The following is a 17,360-nucleotide window of genomic DNA, read 5'->3' on the forward strand; positions in this document are numbered from 1 at the left end:
CTATGATCTTTGCTCTTGAAAGACACAGACCGGGCAGTGAATGCCATGCAATGTCACCCAGCGCAGCAAGTGAGGCCATGTCCTGCTCCTGGCGGCAGTCGGAATTTAAGGGTTTGCAGGAAGCGGCTGACATGAGCGAGGCCAGCGAGCGGCAGGAGAGAGGTGTTCAGCAGAGAGCACTGCCAGAGGAGAGTGGGCCGGCAGAAGGCGCTGAGGTGGTTGCCGGTTCCGCTGTCCGGTCCCGGTGGCTACTTCCCTCCCCGGCCACAATGCGGTGGCTCTGCACCCAGAGCGCCACGGCAGCGGTGAGTGAGTTGCTGGCATGATCCCCAACCCCCTTCTTCTCAATGCTCCAGCCCGTGCTGACGCGGGCCAGACTCTCCATATGCTGTGAAAGGAACTCTTCCCCCTGCCCCAGCGGCGCTGTACTTTTACAACCGCTTTCCATCAGCTGCCAGCAATGAGGGATAGACTTGGCTATCCCTCAGTACAACATCATTCTTGATGTTGCTGTACTGAGGGATAGCCAAGTCTATCTTTCTTGGCTAACAACCTAACCTTTGGCCTCCAAGTTGCAGGTAAATTTTCGCACCTTATTTTTGGGTGAAAAATAGCGTCTTCGTTGCTGAGAAATATGGTAGTTCTGTACCCACATCTACCTGCTACTGTGCATTCTGCCATCTATTTGCATGGGGTCCTTCAGAGGGTTATGCTAGTCAAAAAATATAACTTTACTATTAATATGTAGAAATCAACTTTATCAAATAATGAAACTGATACAATACAATTTGTAGATCAACTCCATAGTTTACTGGAATATTCGTGCTCTCCAATTCACTATCAATGACAATGTTTAGTGTTTATACATCAGGATGTACTATAGGGGAATTGTAGTTGTGTTATGTTACTTGACCTGGCACAGCAATGTCTGAAAATGTAAATAAACTCTCGAGCAACAGTTAAGGTGGTTTTAGGTTTGTGTTACTCTAATTAGAAATGTGTTTTATCTAAATTTTAGCTGTGATAAATACGACGTCCCAGACCTATGAGAATGAACTAGATACGACCTATTAACTGATAAAGCATAAGACATGGGCACATTTTAGTTTGTAGTTATCTGCCTTTGGTTTAACCATCAAACCATTTACAGAAGAAAAAAGTAAAGCCATTGTAAATCTCAATGTAGTAAAAGATGTATTTTATCAGATTTTATTTTGCCAGTCTACATTCAACATTGGACAGATATTTTGTTCAGAAGCTCTAAGATTTATAGGCAAAGTATTAGCTTCAGAATAAATCATTTTGTTATTGCACTTTCAGTATTCACTGCCATTTGAATGTCTGATATGACTATTTATTAAGTATTAAATATACCAGTTGAGCCTTGTTCGAGTCTTTTCTTCAACTTGCACATTTCGGCACTTTCTCACCTTGTTTCTACTTATTCAATTCAATTCAACTTTAATGTCATTGCACAAATACTGAGTATGGGTACAACGAAATGCAGTTTTGCGTCAGTCCGTAGTAGTGCAATATAGAAATTTTAAAAAAAAGAGGATACAGAATAATAAAAAATACAGAATAATTAAACAATGGGGACGGAGGGACCGGAGGAATCTATCGGCGGGACTCCGAGTTCAGCAATGCGACGGTATGATTGTAGAAGCTGTTCCTCATCCTACTGGTATGAGGTATCATCCAAATGTACAAGCTAGTTATTTCCATTTCAACTGAACACATGTTTTGAATTTTATTTTTCTCATTGCTTTCACTGGCCAAGTGCTAAATGTGCATTGTTGTGAGCTGAGGTGGGTGGTTTAAGGTTTGGTTATGGTTGTAGCTGAGAGATAACAATGAGTTAACAGTAGCAGTAAGAATCTGAGATTTAGAAATGCCGCACTTAAATGTCTACCCACATCTTGTATGTTACTGAATGCACACCTGTTCACCACTCACAAAGAAAGATGAAATGCCAACCTAGCTTCCAACAATTTGGTTTCTGTTTTTTTTTTTTTTTCCCCATTTTATATTAATCGAATGGAGGTCATGTGCAATAAATCCTGTCACTTTTCCACTGCCACTGCATAAATAGACGGGTGCAATATTTCGCATAACTGAGCCCCGGCTGATGATACAGCAAATACCAGCCCTTCTAGTCATTTGTGTGAGAAAACATTTTCTATTATGTGTACACCTTGATATCAGAGTTTATAAACCCAGATTCTATCGTGGATTTTGGTGCCTGTGACTAGACAATCAACTATGGTAAAAAACTCTTTAGGGGAGTGAACAAAACCAGAGAGTAAGTGTGCAGGAAAGAACTGCAGATGCTAGCTTATATCGAAGGAAGACACAAAATGCTGGAGTGACTCAGCAAGACAGGCAGCATCTCTGGAGAAAAGGAATGGGTGAGATTTCGGGTTGAGACCCTTCTTCGGACAGAAGCAGGGACTCGACCTAAAACGTCACCCATTCCTTCTCTCCCGAGATGCTGCCTGTCCAGCTGAGTTATTCCAGCATTTTGTGTCTACCAAAAAGTAAGTATTGGATATCGTTCATAAAACTTCAATAATTCAGTAGTCATTTTCAAAATAATTTGCAAGGAAATGCTAATATAATACATCTTTATTTACAGAATCATTGAACAATTTTACAGTAGTGGGAGGTCATTTATGTGGTGGCATCTGAGGCATTCTTAAAATTTGTGGTTGAAATAACACTCTCCTTTGGAACAAGTCCTAGGGCCTGCAGAGCAGTAGTAGCTGCTGAGGCCTTAGCATGCTTCTTGTTGGGACTGGCGTGGTTGGGCTTGTACTCTGTACCATTGATCAGCACCTGTCACAGAAATGTACATCTAAGTGAGATGGTCGGAACTTTTAACAATTTACTTTAATGTAATATTTGAGCATTAAACATTAATCACTATACAAAATTACTAAACCTATCAATGAGTAACACTTACACATTTGTCTGCAACGATGACATTGTTGACACTTGTTAAAAAATTAAATACCATTATGAACTTGAATGAAGCAAGGTAGTATTCATTCTACAAGTGAGAAGTCACTATCATTGTAGAGAGCTGATCTATAATTAAAGAAGACATCAACGTGTTTTTGTCTATAAAATTGTTAATGGAATTATCTATTTTTTCCAGGAGGCTAGTTTTGAATTCCATTTTCACTGTTCCTGGATTTTATTTAAATACATTTATAGAAAGTGAGTCCAGACAATTGTGTCTAGTTTGATGTTACTTCATTCTTGCTAACTACCCAGTACAGTCAATAGCTATTTGGGGTCAAATGTCAAATGTGTGCATTCTATTATGTGCATATCAAGAAATTAAGGAGCTCATTATTTTTCATTTACAAAGTCACATTTTAATTCGCTGGAATTTATTTCTACATTAAATTAAAGGAAAACACAATTTACGGAGAAAATTACAGATGTATGTCAAGGCAATATTACTTTTGCCAATTACATATTTAAGTTACCACATTTAATTTTGTTTGATCATTCCTGAACATGACTGCGTAAACATTTCGACTGATTTCTATTTAATTTTGGCTGAACTTAACCATGTTCCTATAGTATACAAGGATCGAAACCATTTAATGGCACCCTAATTCAAAAATTCTCCCATTAGGTAATTGCTGGCAATCTATTGTTCTATAGGCATGTATTTGTGTCTCGCACTGATTTGATTGTATAAACAAGAAATATTAACAGACTTGTGAAAATATTGCTAACAATGACCTTGAGTTAAATAACGACTGCATTAATATACTCACCTTAAATAGAAAATGTTTGCAATGATCTGGGCCACTGTCACGAATCATCAAAAAATCAGGTGGGGCCCATTTTCTCTTGTTACAAATTTCCATTAAAGCAGAAACTGGGTGTTTTCCTAAGGATTATACAAACAAAAGAATAGCATTGAATCATCCAATCGTAATATTTGTAATTAAAGTATTACCTTCTTTAAATTCAAAAGATTGTTTATAACCATGCTACGTATGGGGTGGGGGTAAAATTCAGAATGTCAACACTAGCAATATGTGATTTTTAGAAAATACATTGACTACTAAGGAAATTGCATTTGTATTATAGTATCCCTGTTTGAGTAACTACTACTTAAATTCAGCAGCAAAATATAAAGATGGGTGTATTTATACCTGATAAGTCCTTCAGTGCTGGGAAATTTCCAGATTTCTTCTGTGCTTTCTCTCCTTCTGCTACCAGACCTAAATGGCAATAATGTTTGCTGTAAATTTGTGAAAGGAATAAACAGCTTACTTTAATATAAACCAGAAGATGCCATTACTTTTTTCTCTGAACTTGCCCAAGTATTTGTGATGTTAAAATGGAGACACAAGGAACTGTAGATGTTACAATATTAAGATGAGTTCTAATAAAACAGCAACACTGCGTGTTCACGCGAATGATCATGTGTAGCCCTAAGAGACCAAGGAGATCTATCTCTGATTAATAGCATTTAAGAAAGGTTGCAGCATACAGGAAGCCATTTGATCTATCAAGCCAGTGACAACACTGCAAGAGTAAACCAGCCAGTCAGTCTACCATCCCGAGTTTAGAATGTTCTTCTCACCCAAGTCTCTTGCCCTGCAATCCAAAACCAAGATTTCTCATTCTAAAAAACATAGCCACATCCAGTCTGCCTCGACCTGTCACAATGTAAATTTTAATTAGATTTCCCCCCCTCCCCTCGTTCTCCTTGGCACTGATGAATACAAACTTAGTTAAATTAATCTCTTACATTGGTGGGGCCAAGTTTAGACCAGGCATCTATTTTGTTGAACACTTGCATGTGGTCCATCAAGACCTGCTGGATCCTCTGGTTATTAACTACTTTCACTCCTATTCCTATACTGACCTTTCTGTCCTGTGCCTCCTCCATTGCCAGAGTGAGACCACATGCAATCTGGAGGAACAGCACCTCATATTCCACTTAGGTGGCTTACAACCTAACAGCATGAACATTGAATTCTCCAATTTCAGGTAACTAACCCACAAACAATGCATCCCACCCTCCTTTTTCCCCCCGTTTCTTCCCTCTGCCCCACTTGGATTTGACTCAATTTCTCCCCTCCCTGTTACCTTCTGCCTAAATAGAAACATAGAAATTAGGTGCAGGAGTAGGCCATTCGGCCCTTCGAGCCTGCACCGCCATTCAATATGATCATGGCTGATCATCCAACTCAGTATCCCGTACCTGCCTTCTCTCCATACCCTCTGATCCCCTTAGCCACAAGGGCCACATCTAACTCCCTCTTAAATATAGCCAATGAACTGGCCTCGACTACCCTCTGTGGCAGAGAGTTCCAGAGATTCACCACGCTCTGTGTGAAAAAAGTTCTTCTCATCTCGGTTTTAAAGGATTTCCCCCTTATCCTTAAGCTGTGACCCCTTGTCCTGGACTTCCCCAACATCGGGAGCAATCTTCCTGCATCTAGCCTGTCCAACCCCTTAAGAATTTTGTAAGTTTCTATAAGATCCCCTCTCAATCTCCTAAATTCTAGAGAGTATAAACCAAGTCTATCCAGTCTTTCTTCATAAGACAGTCCTGACATCCCAGGAATCAGTCTGGTGAACCTTCTCTGCACTCCCTCTATGGCAATAATGTCCTTCCTCAGATTTGGAGACCAAAACTGCACGCAATACTCCAGGTGTGGTCTCACCAAGACCCTGTACAACAGCAGTCGAACCTCCCTGCTCCTATACTGAAATCCTTTTGCTATGAAAGCTAACATACCATTCGCTGCCTGCTGCACCTGCATGCCTACTTTCAATGACTGGTGTACCAACTCTTTTATCCTATTTCTCTTTTTTTTGTCTTTTCATCTCTGGGCCTTCACCAACCATCCTCCAATCAACCCCCCTTGCCTATATCCACCTATTACTTGCCAGGCTTTGTCCTACTTCCAGCTTTATCTCCATACACCTGAATCAGCCTGAGGAAGGGTCTTGACCCAAAATGTCACCCATCCATGTACTTTAGAGATACTGTCTGACCTGCTGAGTTACTCCAGCACTTTGTGTCTTTTTTCTCAACCCGGGTGAATCTTTGTTGCACTCCTTCTTTGCAAGTCTATCCTTTCCAAGTAAAGAGATTAAAACTGCACATAATTCTCTAAGCATGGCCTCATCAAGGCCCTGTACTCTAACCCTCTTGCTAAGAATTGCCTTCTTAATTGTTTTCAGTAACTGATGTGCAACTATATCCATTTGTAACTGATGTGCAACAAGTCCATTTGTAAATCAGCACAACTAAATCTACCATTGTTTAATTAAAACACAGCTTTTCTGGTTTTTCTACTGAAGTGGATAACCACATGTATTCACATTATACTGCAGCTGCCATGCTTTTTCCCACTCATTCAATCTAAATCACCTTGAAACCTCTTTCCATCCACCTCACAATTCATAATCACACCGAGTTTTGTGTCATCTGCTGTCTTTAGACAATAGGTGCCGGTGTAGGCCCTTCGAGCCAGCACTGCCATTCACTGTGATCATGGCTGATCATCCACAATCAATACCCCGTTCCCGCCTTCTCCCCATATCCCTTGATTCTGCTATCTTTAAGAGCTCTATTTAACTCTCTTGAAAGCGTCCTGAGAATTGGCCTCCACTGCCTTCTGAGGCAGAGAATTCCACAGATCTGGGTGAAAGAGGTTTTCCTCATCTCTGTTCTAAATGGCCTACCCCTTATTCTTAAACTGTGTACCATGGTTCTGGACTCCCCCAACATCAGGAACATGTTTCCTGCCTCTAGCGTGTCCAATCCCTTAATAATCTTATATGTTTCAATAAGATTCCCTCTCATCCTTCTAAATTTCAATGTATTCAAGCCCAGTCGCTCCATTCTTTCAACATATGACAGTCCAGCCATCCTGGGAATTAACCTCGCGAACCTACGCTGCACTCTCTCAATAGCAAGAATGTCCTTCCTCAAATTGGGAGACCAAAACTGCACACAATACTCCGTGGTCACACTAGGGCCCTGTACAACTGCGCAACTCTTTGCTCCTATACTCAACTCCTCTTGTTATGAAGGCCAAAATGCCATTTGAAATATATCAAAGGTAAACAAAAATGCTGGAGAAACTCAGCGGGTGCGGCAGCATCTATGGAGCGAAGGAAATAGCCAACGTTTCGGGCCGAAACCCTTCTTCAGACTGATGCAGGGTGGGAAGAAGAAAGAAAGAGGAGGAGCCAGAGGGCTGAGGGAGAGCTGAGACGGGGCGAAGTCAATGTTCAGGCCACTGGGGTGCAGACTGCCCAAGCGGAATATGAGGTGCTGCTCCTCTAATTTCCGGTGGTGCTCACTCTGGCAATGGAGGAAGCCCAGGACAGAAAGGTCAGATTCGGAATGGGAGGGGGAGTTGAAATGTTGAGCCACAGGGAGATCATGTTGGTTAATGCGGACTGAGCGGAGGTGTTCGGCAAAACGATTGCCAAGCCTACGCTTGGTCTCACCGATGTAGATCAGTTGACATCTAGAACAACGGATGCAATAGATGAGGTTGGAGGAGATGCAGGTGAATCTCTGTTGCACCTGGAATGACTGCTTGGGTCCTTGAATGGAGTCGAGGGGGGGAGGTAAAGCGACACGTGTGGCATCTCTTGCGGTTGCAAGGGAAAGTGCCTGGGGAGGGGGTGGGAAGGGAAGAATTGACCAGGGAGTTACGGAGGGAGTGGTCTTTGCGGAAAGCAGACGGGGGGAGATGGGAAGATGTGGCGAGTGGTGGGGTCACGTTGGAGGTGGCGAAAATGATGGAGGACTATTTGTTGTATGTGACGGCAAGTGGGGTGGAAGGTGAGGACTAGGACTCTGCCCTTGTTCCGAGTGGGGGGGATGGGGAGAGAGAGCAGTGTTGCGGGGTATTAAAGAGACCTTGGTGAGAGCCTCATCTATGGTAGGGGAGGGGAACCCCCATTCCTTGAAGAATGAGGACAATTCCGATGCCCTGGTGTGGAACACCTCATCCTGGGAGCAGATGCGGCATAGACGGAGGAATTGGGAGTAGGGGATGGAGTCCTTACAGGAAGCAGGGTGGGAAGAAGTGTAGACTAGATAGCCATGGGAGTCAGTGGGTTTATTGTGGATGTCGGTCGTAAGTCTGTCCCCTGCGATGGAGATAATGAGGTCAAGAAATGGTAGGGAAGTGTCGGAAATGGTCCAGGTGTATTTGAGTGCCGGATGGAAGTTAGGGAAGTCTCCTCCCTGTCTAAGTTCTCCCTCAGCCCTCTGGCTCCTCCTCTTCCTTTTTTCTTCCCACCCCCTCACCCGGCATCAGTCTAAAGAAGGGTTTTGGCCCGAAACGTTGCCTATTTCCTTCGCTACATACATGCTGTCGCACCCGCTGAGTTTCTCCAGCATTTTTGTCGACCTTTGATTTTCCAGCATCTTCAATTCCTTCTTGAACATTTGAAATATACCACTAGGTTCCCCCATTCAAAGCACTGATATATGTTACGAATTGCTGTTTGAATAAAGACATGAAATACACATTTTTATATTACCAATATATCTCTAAGTAACTGGGATAATAACCTAAGAGATTCAGAATGGCATTCACTCCATTGAGCAGGAATGATTGGAAATTAAACTGTTAAGTACTAGATAAAGAGTTATAGAGTTAACTAGCAAATAAGAGTTACCTTGAGTACACCAGACTATACGTTTTTTTTTAAATGTTTTGGCTTCTACAGATTAGTGCACATTACTGAGCAGGAATGAGTGGAAATATGATGTGAAGAGGACATTGTGATTCTGAAGCACGATATAGACAGATTGAATGATTGGGTGAAAACGTGGCAAGTGGCAGTTTAACATGGAGAAGTGACAAGTCAAGCACTTCGGTAAGAGAAATCAAAAGGCAAATTATTTAAATGGAAACACAAGCAAATTAGTGAAATTCAGTGCATGAATTACAAAAGGTTGTCAGGCAGGTTCAACAAGTATTGAAGTTTAAGAATATGTTATATTGTGTGAGGCCACACCTAGAATACTATGCAGTTTTGGGTCTTAAAAAAATATTTTTGTATGTTCGTGTGTTACGCCCTTGTGAGGCATGTTTGCTGATCATTTCCCTTCCCCCACCAACATGCACAATCTGAACACCACTCCCCACCAACAACAATCTTACCCAAAACCACCACTAGTTACATTTTCAGTATTCCCATTGCAACGCGCTCTCTGTAGCAGCCACACACATAGGAGAACAAATTATAAACTGACCACACATTTCTACCTATTTTTGGTGATAGATGAAAAATTGTGGACACCTGATTTATTTATCAACCTTTTGGCTTCAATCTTCATGATTAGAATAGAAAACTAACATTAACTTTCTCAGAGAGATTATCACTTTTTTGATTCTGCTATATTAATGAGAAAAAGCCAAAAGGTAATGAGCATCTTCACCTTTACGGTCAGTCTTGAAGTCAACAACTATAGGCTCTACCGTTCCATTTTTGTTTTTTCCCAGTCCTTCTCCTTCTCTCCATCCCATTTTTTGCATCAATTGTGCTCCCATTCCTCCAGTTAAAGGGGCAGCTTTCAGGAACTGATCCTGTTCGTAAGCAGACAGGTTTAATGAAAACAAATCTTCCAAGATGTCAATGTCATCTTTACAGCTATACAGATCTGAATTTTCTGAATGCATCATTACACAACACATCTTAAATATGAATCAAATAATCCAAATTAAAAATGTAAATAATTAAATCACTGTTTAAAGAGCTTTCGGGAAACATGCTTCAAAAAGACAGTGTAGTTGTGATCATAAATGGAAATGAGCAGAAGGGCCTTGAGCAGGATGTAAATTTAGTCAGAGTGGGAATAAGTAGTAGATAAGTTGGTTTGAAAATTACATTAACTTAATATTTAGTATTTAACTTGAAATATTATTAAAGTAAAAGACAATGTAAACTTGGCAACAATTAACCAAATGGCCTGGCAGAATAGTTGCGACTAAAGGGACACACAGTGGCTGAAAAGGAACAAATTAAAATAAGTAGGAAGCTAGGTTAATACTTGTAACTTGGATGCATATAAAGAGTTTAAAAGCAGTTTCTGCTGACAGACTGGTCATAAATGGAGTGCATCGTAAAGGGTGCAAAACTGAACATTTGGTGAGTGTGAATCAAATGCAATAGAAAGCTGCAGAAAGTGAAGCTGGCATAATTCATCTAAGCTTAGGCCGTCCGTAATTTCAATACTATCCGGTGATTTAGCCCTTAATCCATGCTCTGTAACAAAAAAAAAAATCCTTTCACTGGTAAAACAAAATATAGAAATAATATTATCTAAGATATGCAAAGTAAGCTGTGTAGATTGCAGTAGGTAGGACTTTGTGGAGAAAAACATTATTTAGTGTAGATATGTATGTTTCAAATCTCCCTGCCTCAGCATCATTCTCAAATAAAAATTTGTGATATTCCAACATGGGAGGATTGGGGAGGATTACCTGGACTGTTTGCTCCAGACTTCATTCATACAGAGATGCACAATCATAACAGGCTTGGTATAGAGTATAGGAAAATGGGAAGACATTTTTGATAGAAATTCTGCAAAGATCCATCCCATGAAACAAAAGTGAATTACTTACTACCTGTGACAGTTTAAATTGTATTCTACAAATAACAATTGACCTTCAATCAAATGTTAATTATAAATATGGGGGAAAAGGCCGATATATGGAGTTTGAATACATTGCAAACGGTTGAAGAGGGCTAGCGTATAATTTGCTATGCCTGCTGTTTAGATATTTGGAGTGCAGATGAAAGCTATGCATTTGAAAGCCAAGGAAAAAGTGTACACAGCTAGGCCTCCATTGAGACTGCACACGGCAACAAGGCAGCTAAAAGGATTTAACTAGTCTACGGAGAAGGGGAAGTTTTCAGCTCAGTTATGAACCATCGCTTCCCTTTGTCCCTCCTCACTCTCTCTGCCAACTCAACACCAGCCATTGTTGAATATCATAGCTCAACAAAATGTCAAATTTTGTAGGGATAAGTGACTATTAATACCCTATGGGGAAACCCGATCCAGCAGTCAAATGCTAATAGTTATACGATTTGCATGGTCAATTTAATAGTTAATGGTTATTAAAGTGTGATAATGAGGCAAACCATGTAATATTACAGGCAATATAAGTTTCATTATATTGCATCCACTTAAAAAAAAAAAGGGGAAGATAATTGTACCATTGACCTGAATATCGAGGTGCTACTCTGGACTATTATTAAAAGGTATTTTGCTCATGAATATATTAAATATCTGTAGTTAGTAATCCACCCAGAATTAAATAAATCATCATAGCTAAAGTGGCAAAAAAAAGCTATTTTAACTTTTAATCAGCAGCCGTGTTCAGCTGTAAAGAAACCCCAGAGTTTTGAGGTTACCCACTGACAAAATGTGATATCACAGTAAACACATTTACTGTTAGGCTTTATTTTTGGAAAAAGTAAAACTATAAAATCTAATTAAAATGTTAAACCATGCAAATACAAGTTATTTTAGTACAGTCATTGTTTTTAAATTTAAAACAACTCATGCATGAGCGCCAAATGTATGTTGAATCGTGAATATAAAGCATCAGATTCATAAAGGACTGAGATTAAGAAAATTATAGTTAATATATAGAATTCAATTAGTTTAGTAGGTTATTTAATTAAGACTTTAACTGTTTTCATACTGCTGTCTTCAATTATTGTTTTAAGCAAACCATAGAATTCAAAGTTCATTACAATTAATCAGAAACATCTTTGAAACTTAAAAGTTTTCTTTCTTTAACGACGTACTGGAACACATGCAGAAACTGTCTAAACAGCATAGAGTAACGCTTCAAATAAACCAATGATGTGGAATACCAGGAGACTCATCCCAAAAACCTGGATGGTTTTTACTTACTTCCGTTTCCTTCTTACCCTGTTTTTCGAGGAACCTCAGAAAAGAAAGAGGCAACCATGCAGAGAATGATACAAACCCCAGCCAATGTCGCCCAGGGTTCCGTCCTGCTTTTGCACCTGCTTTGCAATGATAGAATTTTTTTATCATCAACATCTGTTTCAGTATCTCCAATATGTATTCAGTTCACAAATCCAATTTCACTACGTTATTAACTGCACACAATTTACATAGAAAAGAGACATAAAACAAATAATTTATTACAAAGTATTTTCTTTCCATATGTTCTACTATAAAGGTCTGGAATGCATTAACTCCGTATATAATTACTAATATACTAAGTGACACAAAATCTTGTTCATGCTTCTTTCTCAATCAAATTTGTGCATTGAAAACAAGAAGGTTCTGTAGTAAAATGAAAGACCCTGTTGTTCAAAACTAATGTCTTTGGGGAAAGAACACTTAACAATAATATCCTCTGAGAAAGTCATACTTAGTATTCAGTAACTTCCAAATTTTTGAAATATATAAATAATATTCATCATATTGCATTCTGAAGATTTAGGCGGACACAAAAGGGCATTAAATAATTATTTTTTAAATCAGACATGGGGAGCTGGACAATTTTAATTTATGCTTTAAAATTTATGTTTGATAGATAAAGAAAAGCTTACAAGAAATTTATGTAAGGATAGCAGATATGCTTGTTGAGTTTGCTTTATCAGCTTGGTTTATAGAGCTAGATAATATCCCAGTGCATTCTACTGGGCTGGAAGGAAAGGGGGATGTGCTTTTAAAGAAGAACCCTAAATGTCAAGGAGACTGATTGTTTGAATCAGTAAAGTAAGCAGCCAGGAAGATTCTTGCCATTTTACCCAACCCTTACCACTACTGTAGATGGAACTTGGAAAGAATGTAAAATATAGATATTAAAACAGGAAAATTATGCAAGTGGGATAAGTAGAGCAGCAGGCAAGACGCAAATTACCATATATTTGTAGGAGTTATGCCATTATGCGGTAGGACTGTATTGTAGAATACTACCTCTGCAATAGAACGGTATGGACCACTTAGCGCACTATTATGGACTTGTTTTCTAATAGCAATTTGCACTAATCTGTTTTATGCACACTTTTACTGTCTTGCAGAATTTATCTTGTGTGCTGGTTGAGGCTATGTGCCTGTGATGCTGCTGCAAGCAGGATTTTCATTGCATCTGTTTCTCACCATACGATATGACAATAAACTCGACTTGAAATTCAGAGCAGAGTTTGTTAAGAGCAGAAGGGAAATAAAATACTTAATTTTCAATGAACACCAAATGTATGAAAGATTTATGTCAAATCAAATTGTATGACTTTGAAAGACAAAAGCTTTTGATGGTACACATAATATAAAAGATATATGAAACAATTGTTTTTGTACCAATTTTAATTTGGGCTCCAGTTAAATTCTCTTTGCAAAACTGCATATTTTATTTGTGAACTGGATACACCACTGAACATGAACTGAAACAGACATTAGTTTTATTTTGTTCCTCAAATAGATTGACTATAGAAATGAAGCACCAACCATGTAACATTCAACAGTTTGTAAAAAGAAATATAAAAACACAAAGCATTACTTTTCCTTTTATTATTTCTTTCTTGTTTAAACTGAAAGCAGCTTGCAATGCCAGTTGAAAATATTGTGACAACTGCTACAATTTATGTAAATATATAGCACTTGGTTAGGCTAAAGACAGCTTTAAAACATTACAATTTTATGAAAGGCCCATTAAATATGATTTAAAAAACAGTTTTTGCAATGTCTATGTACAGTTACACTGAATATCTATATGGTTCTTATTAATATCAGTTTGAAGCACCGAGTGATATAAGAATCAAGGAAAATGCTGTTTCCTATTTTTCCCTTCTGAGGATTCTTATCCAAACCCTTAGAGGCCTTGACTATTGTAATGAAACATTTTGTCCAGGACTCATTTATGCTGTCTTCCATTGTTTTCACCCATTTCTGTCCAATCTTGAATCAGAGCATTTGACTTACATGATATCCTAGAATATATGTAAGAATTAAATGCAGTGGCACCAAGTGCTCTAGCCCAGTCCAAGAGCTCTTACATTGATTAGACTATGAGCGTAGATAGATGCTTTCTAGAATGCTGCTAGGAGTGGAAAGCATCTATTTTCTCTTCTATCCTTACCGTAACTTTATGTAAGAGCAAATGAAATCAATAAAAAGATAAACACGTCTACAGAGAGTATCACCAGCTCGGTCTGATGGTCACACTCAATGTCGGATGTACATATATGATGGCACCACATAATGCAGAAAGTCAATCAACATAAAACAAGCAGGAAGATCTCTTCTTTTTCAAGTACTTGAAATTTGATTGAGATTATCAGCCAATTAGAAAAGAACAATCAAGTCAGAGAAATATGCTTGTTTTTGCAGAGAAAGATGAAACGGACTCTGTTGATAAGACATCCTTCTGGACTTCATCCTTACTGACCCATAACACATTCTTAGCTTGTCTCATGCTTTTAAAGATGGTAACAGAAATTAGTCCATAAATATGTCCATTACCTTCCTGATCCAGGCTTGAGGACCACTATGTGTTAATTCCTCATAGGTCAAGACTTGAGCTCCAGTACTACCTGTGAACTGACCAGGCAGAGAGTTTGCCTGAGCCCACACATCAATCTGATGGAAAGAGAATATATTGGAACCATGTTAGCTGTTATCAGGCAACTGAACCATCCTACCAACAACTAGCGAGCAGTCCTGAGCTACTATCTACCTCATTGGAGACCCCCAGACTATCTTTAATCAGACTTTACTGAACTTTATCTTGCACTAAACGTTATTCACGTTATTCCCTTTATCATAATGACTCGATTGTAATCATGTATTGTCTTTATGCTAACTGGTTAGCACGCAACAAAAGCTTTTCATTGTACCTCGGTACATGTGACAATAAGCTAAACTAAAACAAACTAAAAAAACTTTACAAAACTAAACCATTCAAACTATTGAATATTTGATGTAAATCCAATTAAATAAAAATCACTTGAAGAAGGGAGACAAAGTGAATGCACAGAGTCAACTAGCGAGCATGGGTTTAAGAGGGGAAAGGTTTAATAGAACCCTGTGGAGGAACTTTGTCACGCAGAGGGTGATGTGTATATGGAACAAGCTGCCAGAGGATACGAGAGAGGCAGGTAAAATAACAACATGTAAAAGCCATTTGGATAGATACATGGATAGGAAGTTTTGTAAGCACATGTGCCAAATGCAGACAGATGGGATTAGCAAGATGGGGCATCTTGAAAGTCATGGACGAGTTGGGTTGATGGGCCTGATTCTGAACTATAAAACACTTTGAGTATGGAAAAATCCCAAATTTGTCAATCTTTCGTCCAACGGATCTGCAGGTTAACAATGATACATTTATCCGTACTGAGAAAGCCTGATCAATCATGAATAATGCCCTTGCAACAACAAGCATGAGTTTCAGCTCTTCCTTTAAAGATCTACCAAGGCAAATGCAATGTTAGCATTTATTTCGAGAGGACAAGAACATATAAACAGGGATGCAATGCTGAGGCTTTATAAGGCACTGGTCAGATCGCATTTGGAGTATTGTGAGCCATTTTGGGCCCCATATCTGAGGAAGGATGTGCTGGCGTTGGAGAGGGTCCAGAGGAGGTTTATGAGAATGATCCCAGGGATGACTGGGTTAACATATGATGAACGTTTGATGGCACTGGGCCTGTATTCACTGGAGCTTAGCAGGATGAGGGGGAATCTAATTGAAACTTACCAAATAGTGAAAGGCCTGAATAGAGTGGATCTGGAGAGGAAGTTTCCACTAGTAGGAAAATCTAGAATCAGAGGACATAGCCTCAGAATAAAAAGATGTACCTTTAGAAAGGAGATAAGGAGGAATTTATTTCATCAGAGGGTGGTAAATCTGTGGAATTCATTGCCACAGACGGCTGTGGAGGTCATGTCATTAAGTATCTTTAAAGCGGAGATGGACTGATAACTCGATTGGTAAGGTTGTCAAGGGTTATGGGGAGTAGGCAGGAGAATGGGGTTGTGAGGGAAAGATAGATCAGCCATGAATGAATAGCAGAGTAGACTTGATGGGCCAATGGCCTACTTCTGCTCCTGTGACTCATGAACTTATGAACCCCCGACTCCTTCTGATCCTCCCAGCGTGCTCTTGATTTTCTATTCCCTTTCAAATGCCCACCACCTGCACTCCATCACCCGCTTTTGCCCCCTCCTCTTTCTGTCTCCATCCACCTACATTTCACACAGAGGTTCTCCCCCTCAATCTGGTTCGAATTCTAGTTCCATCGGCCATTCACCTCTTCCCTAATGACTCCCATTTTCAGCTTCCTAACTTAGATTCCAGCATTGGCAGTCTTTGTGTTCGTGCTTATTACCTTTCAACAGCTGTCCCCACCTTCACAAACCACTCCCCCTACCTGGCTCCATCTGCCTTCTTTTATTTTCTTCTATTTTTCCCTTTTTCTTCCATTTTTCTCCTGTATGCCTCCATCCGTCATTTTCCTGCCTCTACTTCCCACTTCAATCCCTCCCCCTCTCTTACTTGGCTCCATATGTCCTTCATCCTCCATCAATCACCTCTTGTTTCTGACCCAACACCGCCCCTACTCCCCACCTCCTCGTTATACTGACTATCTCCTCCCTCCGCTTTGATGCAGGGTCTTGACCCAAAACGTCAACCATTAATTTCCATCCATAGATGCTGTACGACCCGCCGAGGTCCTCTAGCAGATTGTTCGTTGCTTCACATTCCAGCATCGGCATTCTTTTATGTCTCTATTTTATAACTAGCACAGGTAAACTATTTGACAACTTATGCTGTAAAGAACTGAGTACATTAAATTTGTTTGGAGATGCAGCTTGGAAACAGGCCCTTCGGCCCACCAAGTCCACGTCGATCATCGATCCCCCATTCACCCAGGTTCTATGTTATCCCACTTTCCCATCCACTTCCTACACACTATGGTGAATTTTATAGAGGCCAACCTACAAATTCGCACATCTTTGGGGTGTGGAAGGAAACCAGAGCACTTGGAGGACACCCACACAGTCATATGGCGAACGTGCACACTCCGCACAGACTGCACCCGAGATCAGGATCGAACCCCAGTCTCTGGCGCTGTGAAGCAGCAGCTCTACCAGCTGCACCACTGTGCTGCCCTAAGTAGGTCCTAAGGATGACTAGCAAACATGGAGCATTCCTCAGAGGAGATAGAATCAGAAAAGGGGAATTTAGTAGACAGAAAATAAACTGGTTTTAAAACAGGCCCTTCGGCCCATCGAGTCCACGCTGACCAGCAATCACTAACACAATCCTACATATAGGGACAATTTTTTTACAACT

The 17,360-nt window shown here is 39.9% G+C and overlaps 1 protein-coding gene across 7 annotated transcripts in view; it reads right to left on the minus strand.

The window, feature by feature from the left end:
* Positions 1-2,607: 2,607 nt before the first annotated feature.
* The window catches only part of son (SON DNA and RNA binding protein), a 44,953-nt gene continuing 30,200 nt past the window's right edge, over positions 2,608-17,360 (minus strand). The window contains exons 8-12 of one of the 7 annotated variants that reach the window (XM_033032545.1): positions 14,525-14,641; positions 9,452-9,599; positions 4,176-4,244; positions 3,792-3,907; positions 2,608-2,835 (exon numbers count right to left, since the gene is read on the minus strand). In XM_033032545.1, the coding sequence (XP_032888436.1) occupies positions 2,671-2,835; positions 3,792-3,907; positions 4,176-4,244; positions 9,452-9,599; positions 14,525-14,641 (615 nt within the window). In that variant the 3' untranslated portion in view covers positions 2,608-2,670. Of the gene's footprint in view, positions 2,836-3,791; positions 3,908-4,175; positions 4,245-9,451; positions 12,061-14,524; positions 14,642-17,360 lie in introns of those variants that run through there. The other 6 variants (XR_004413952.1, XR_004413951.1, XM_033032549.1 and 3 more) reach the window with 6 other exon arrangements.

Source organism: Amblyraja radiata, chromosome 14 (assembly GCF_010909765.2).
Source record: "Amblyraja radiata isolate CabotCenter1 chromosome 14, sAmbRad1.1.pri, whole genome shotgun sequence".
Lineage (NCBI taxonomy): Eukaryota > Metazoa > Chordata > Chondrichthyes > Rajiformes > Rajidae > Amblyraja > Amblyraja radiata.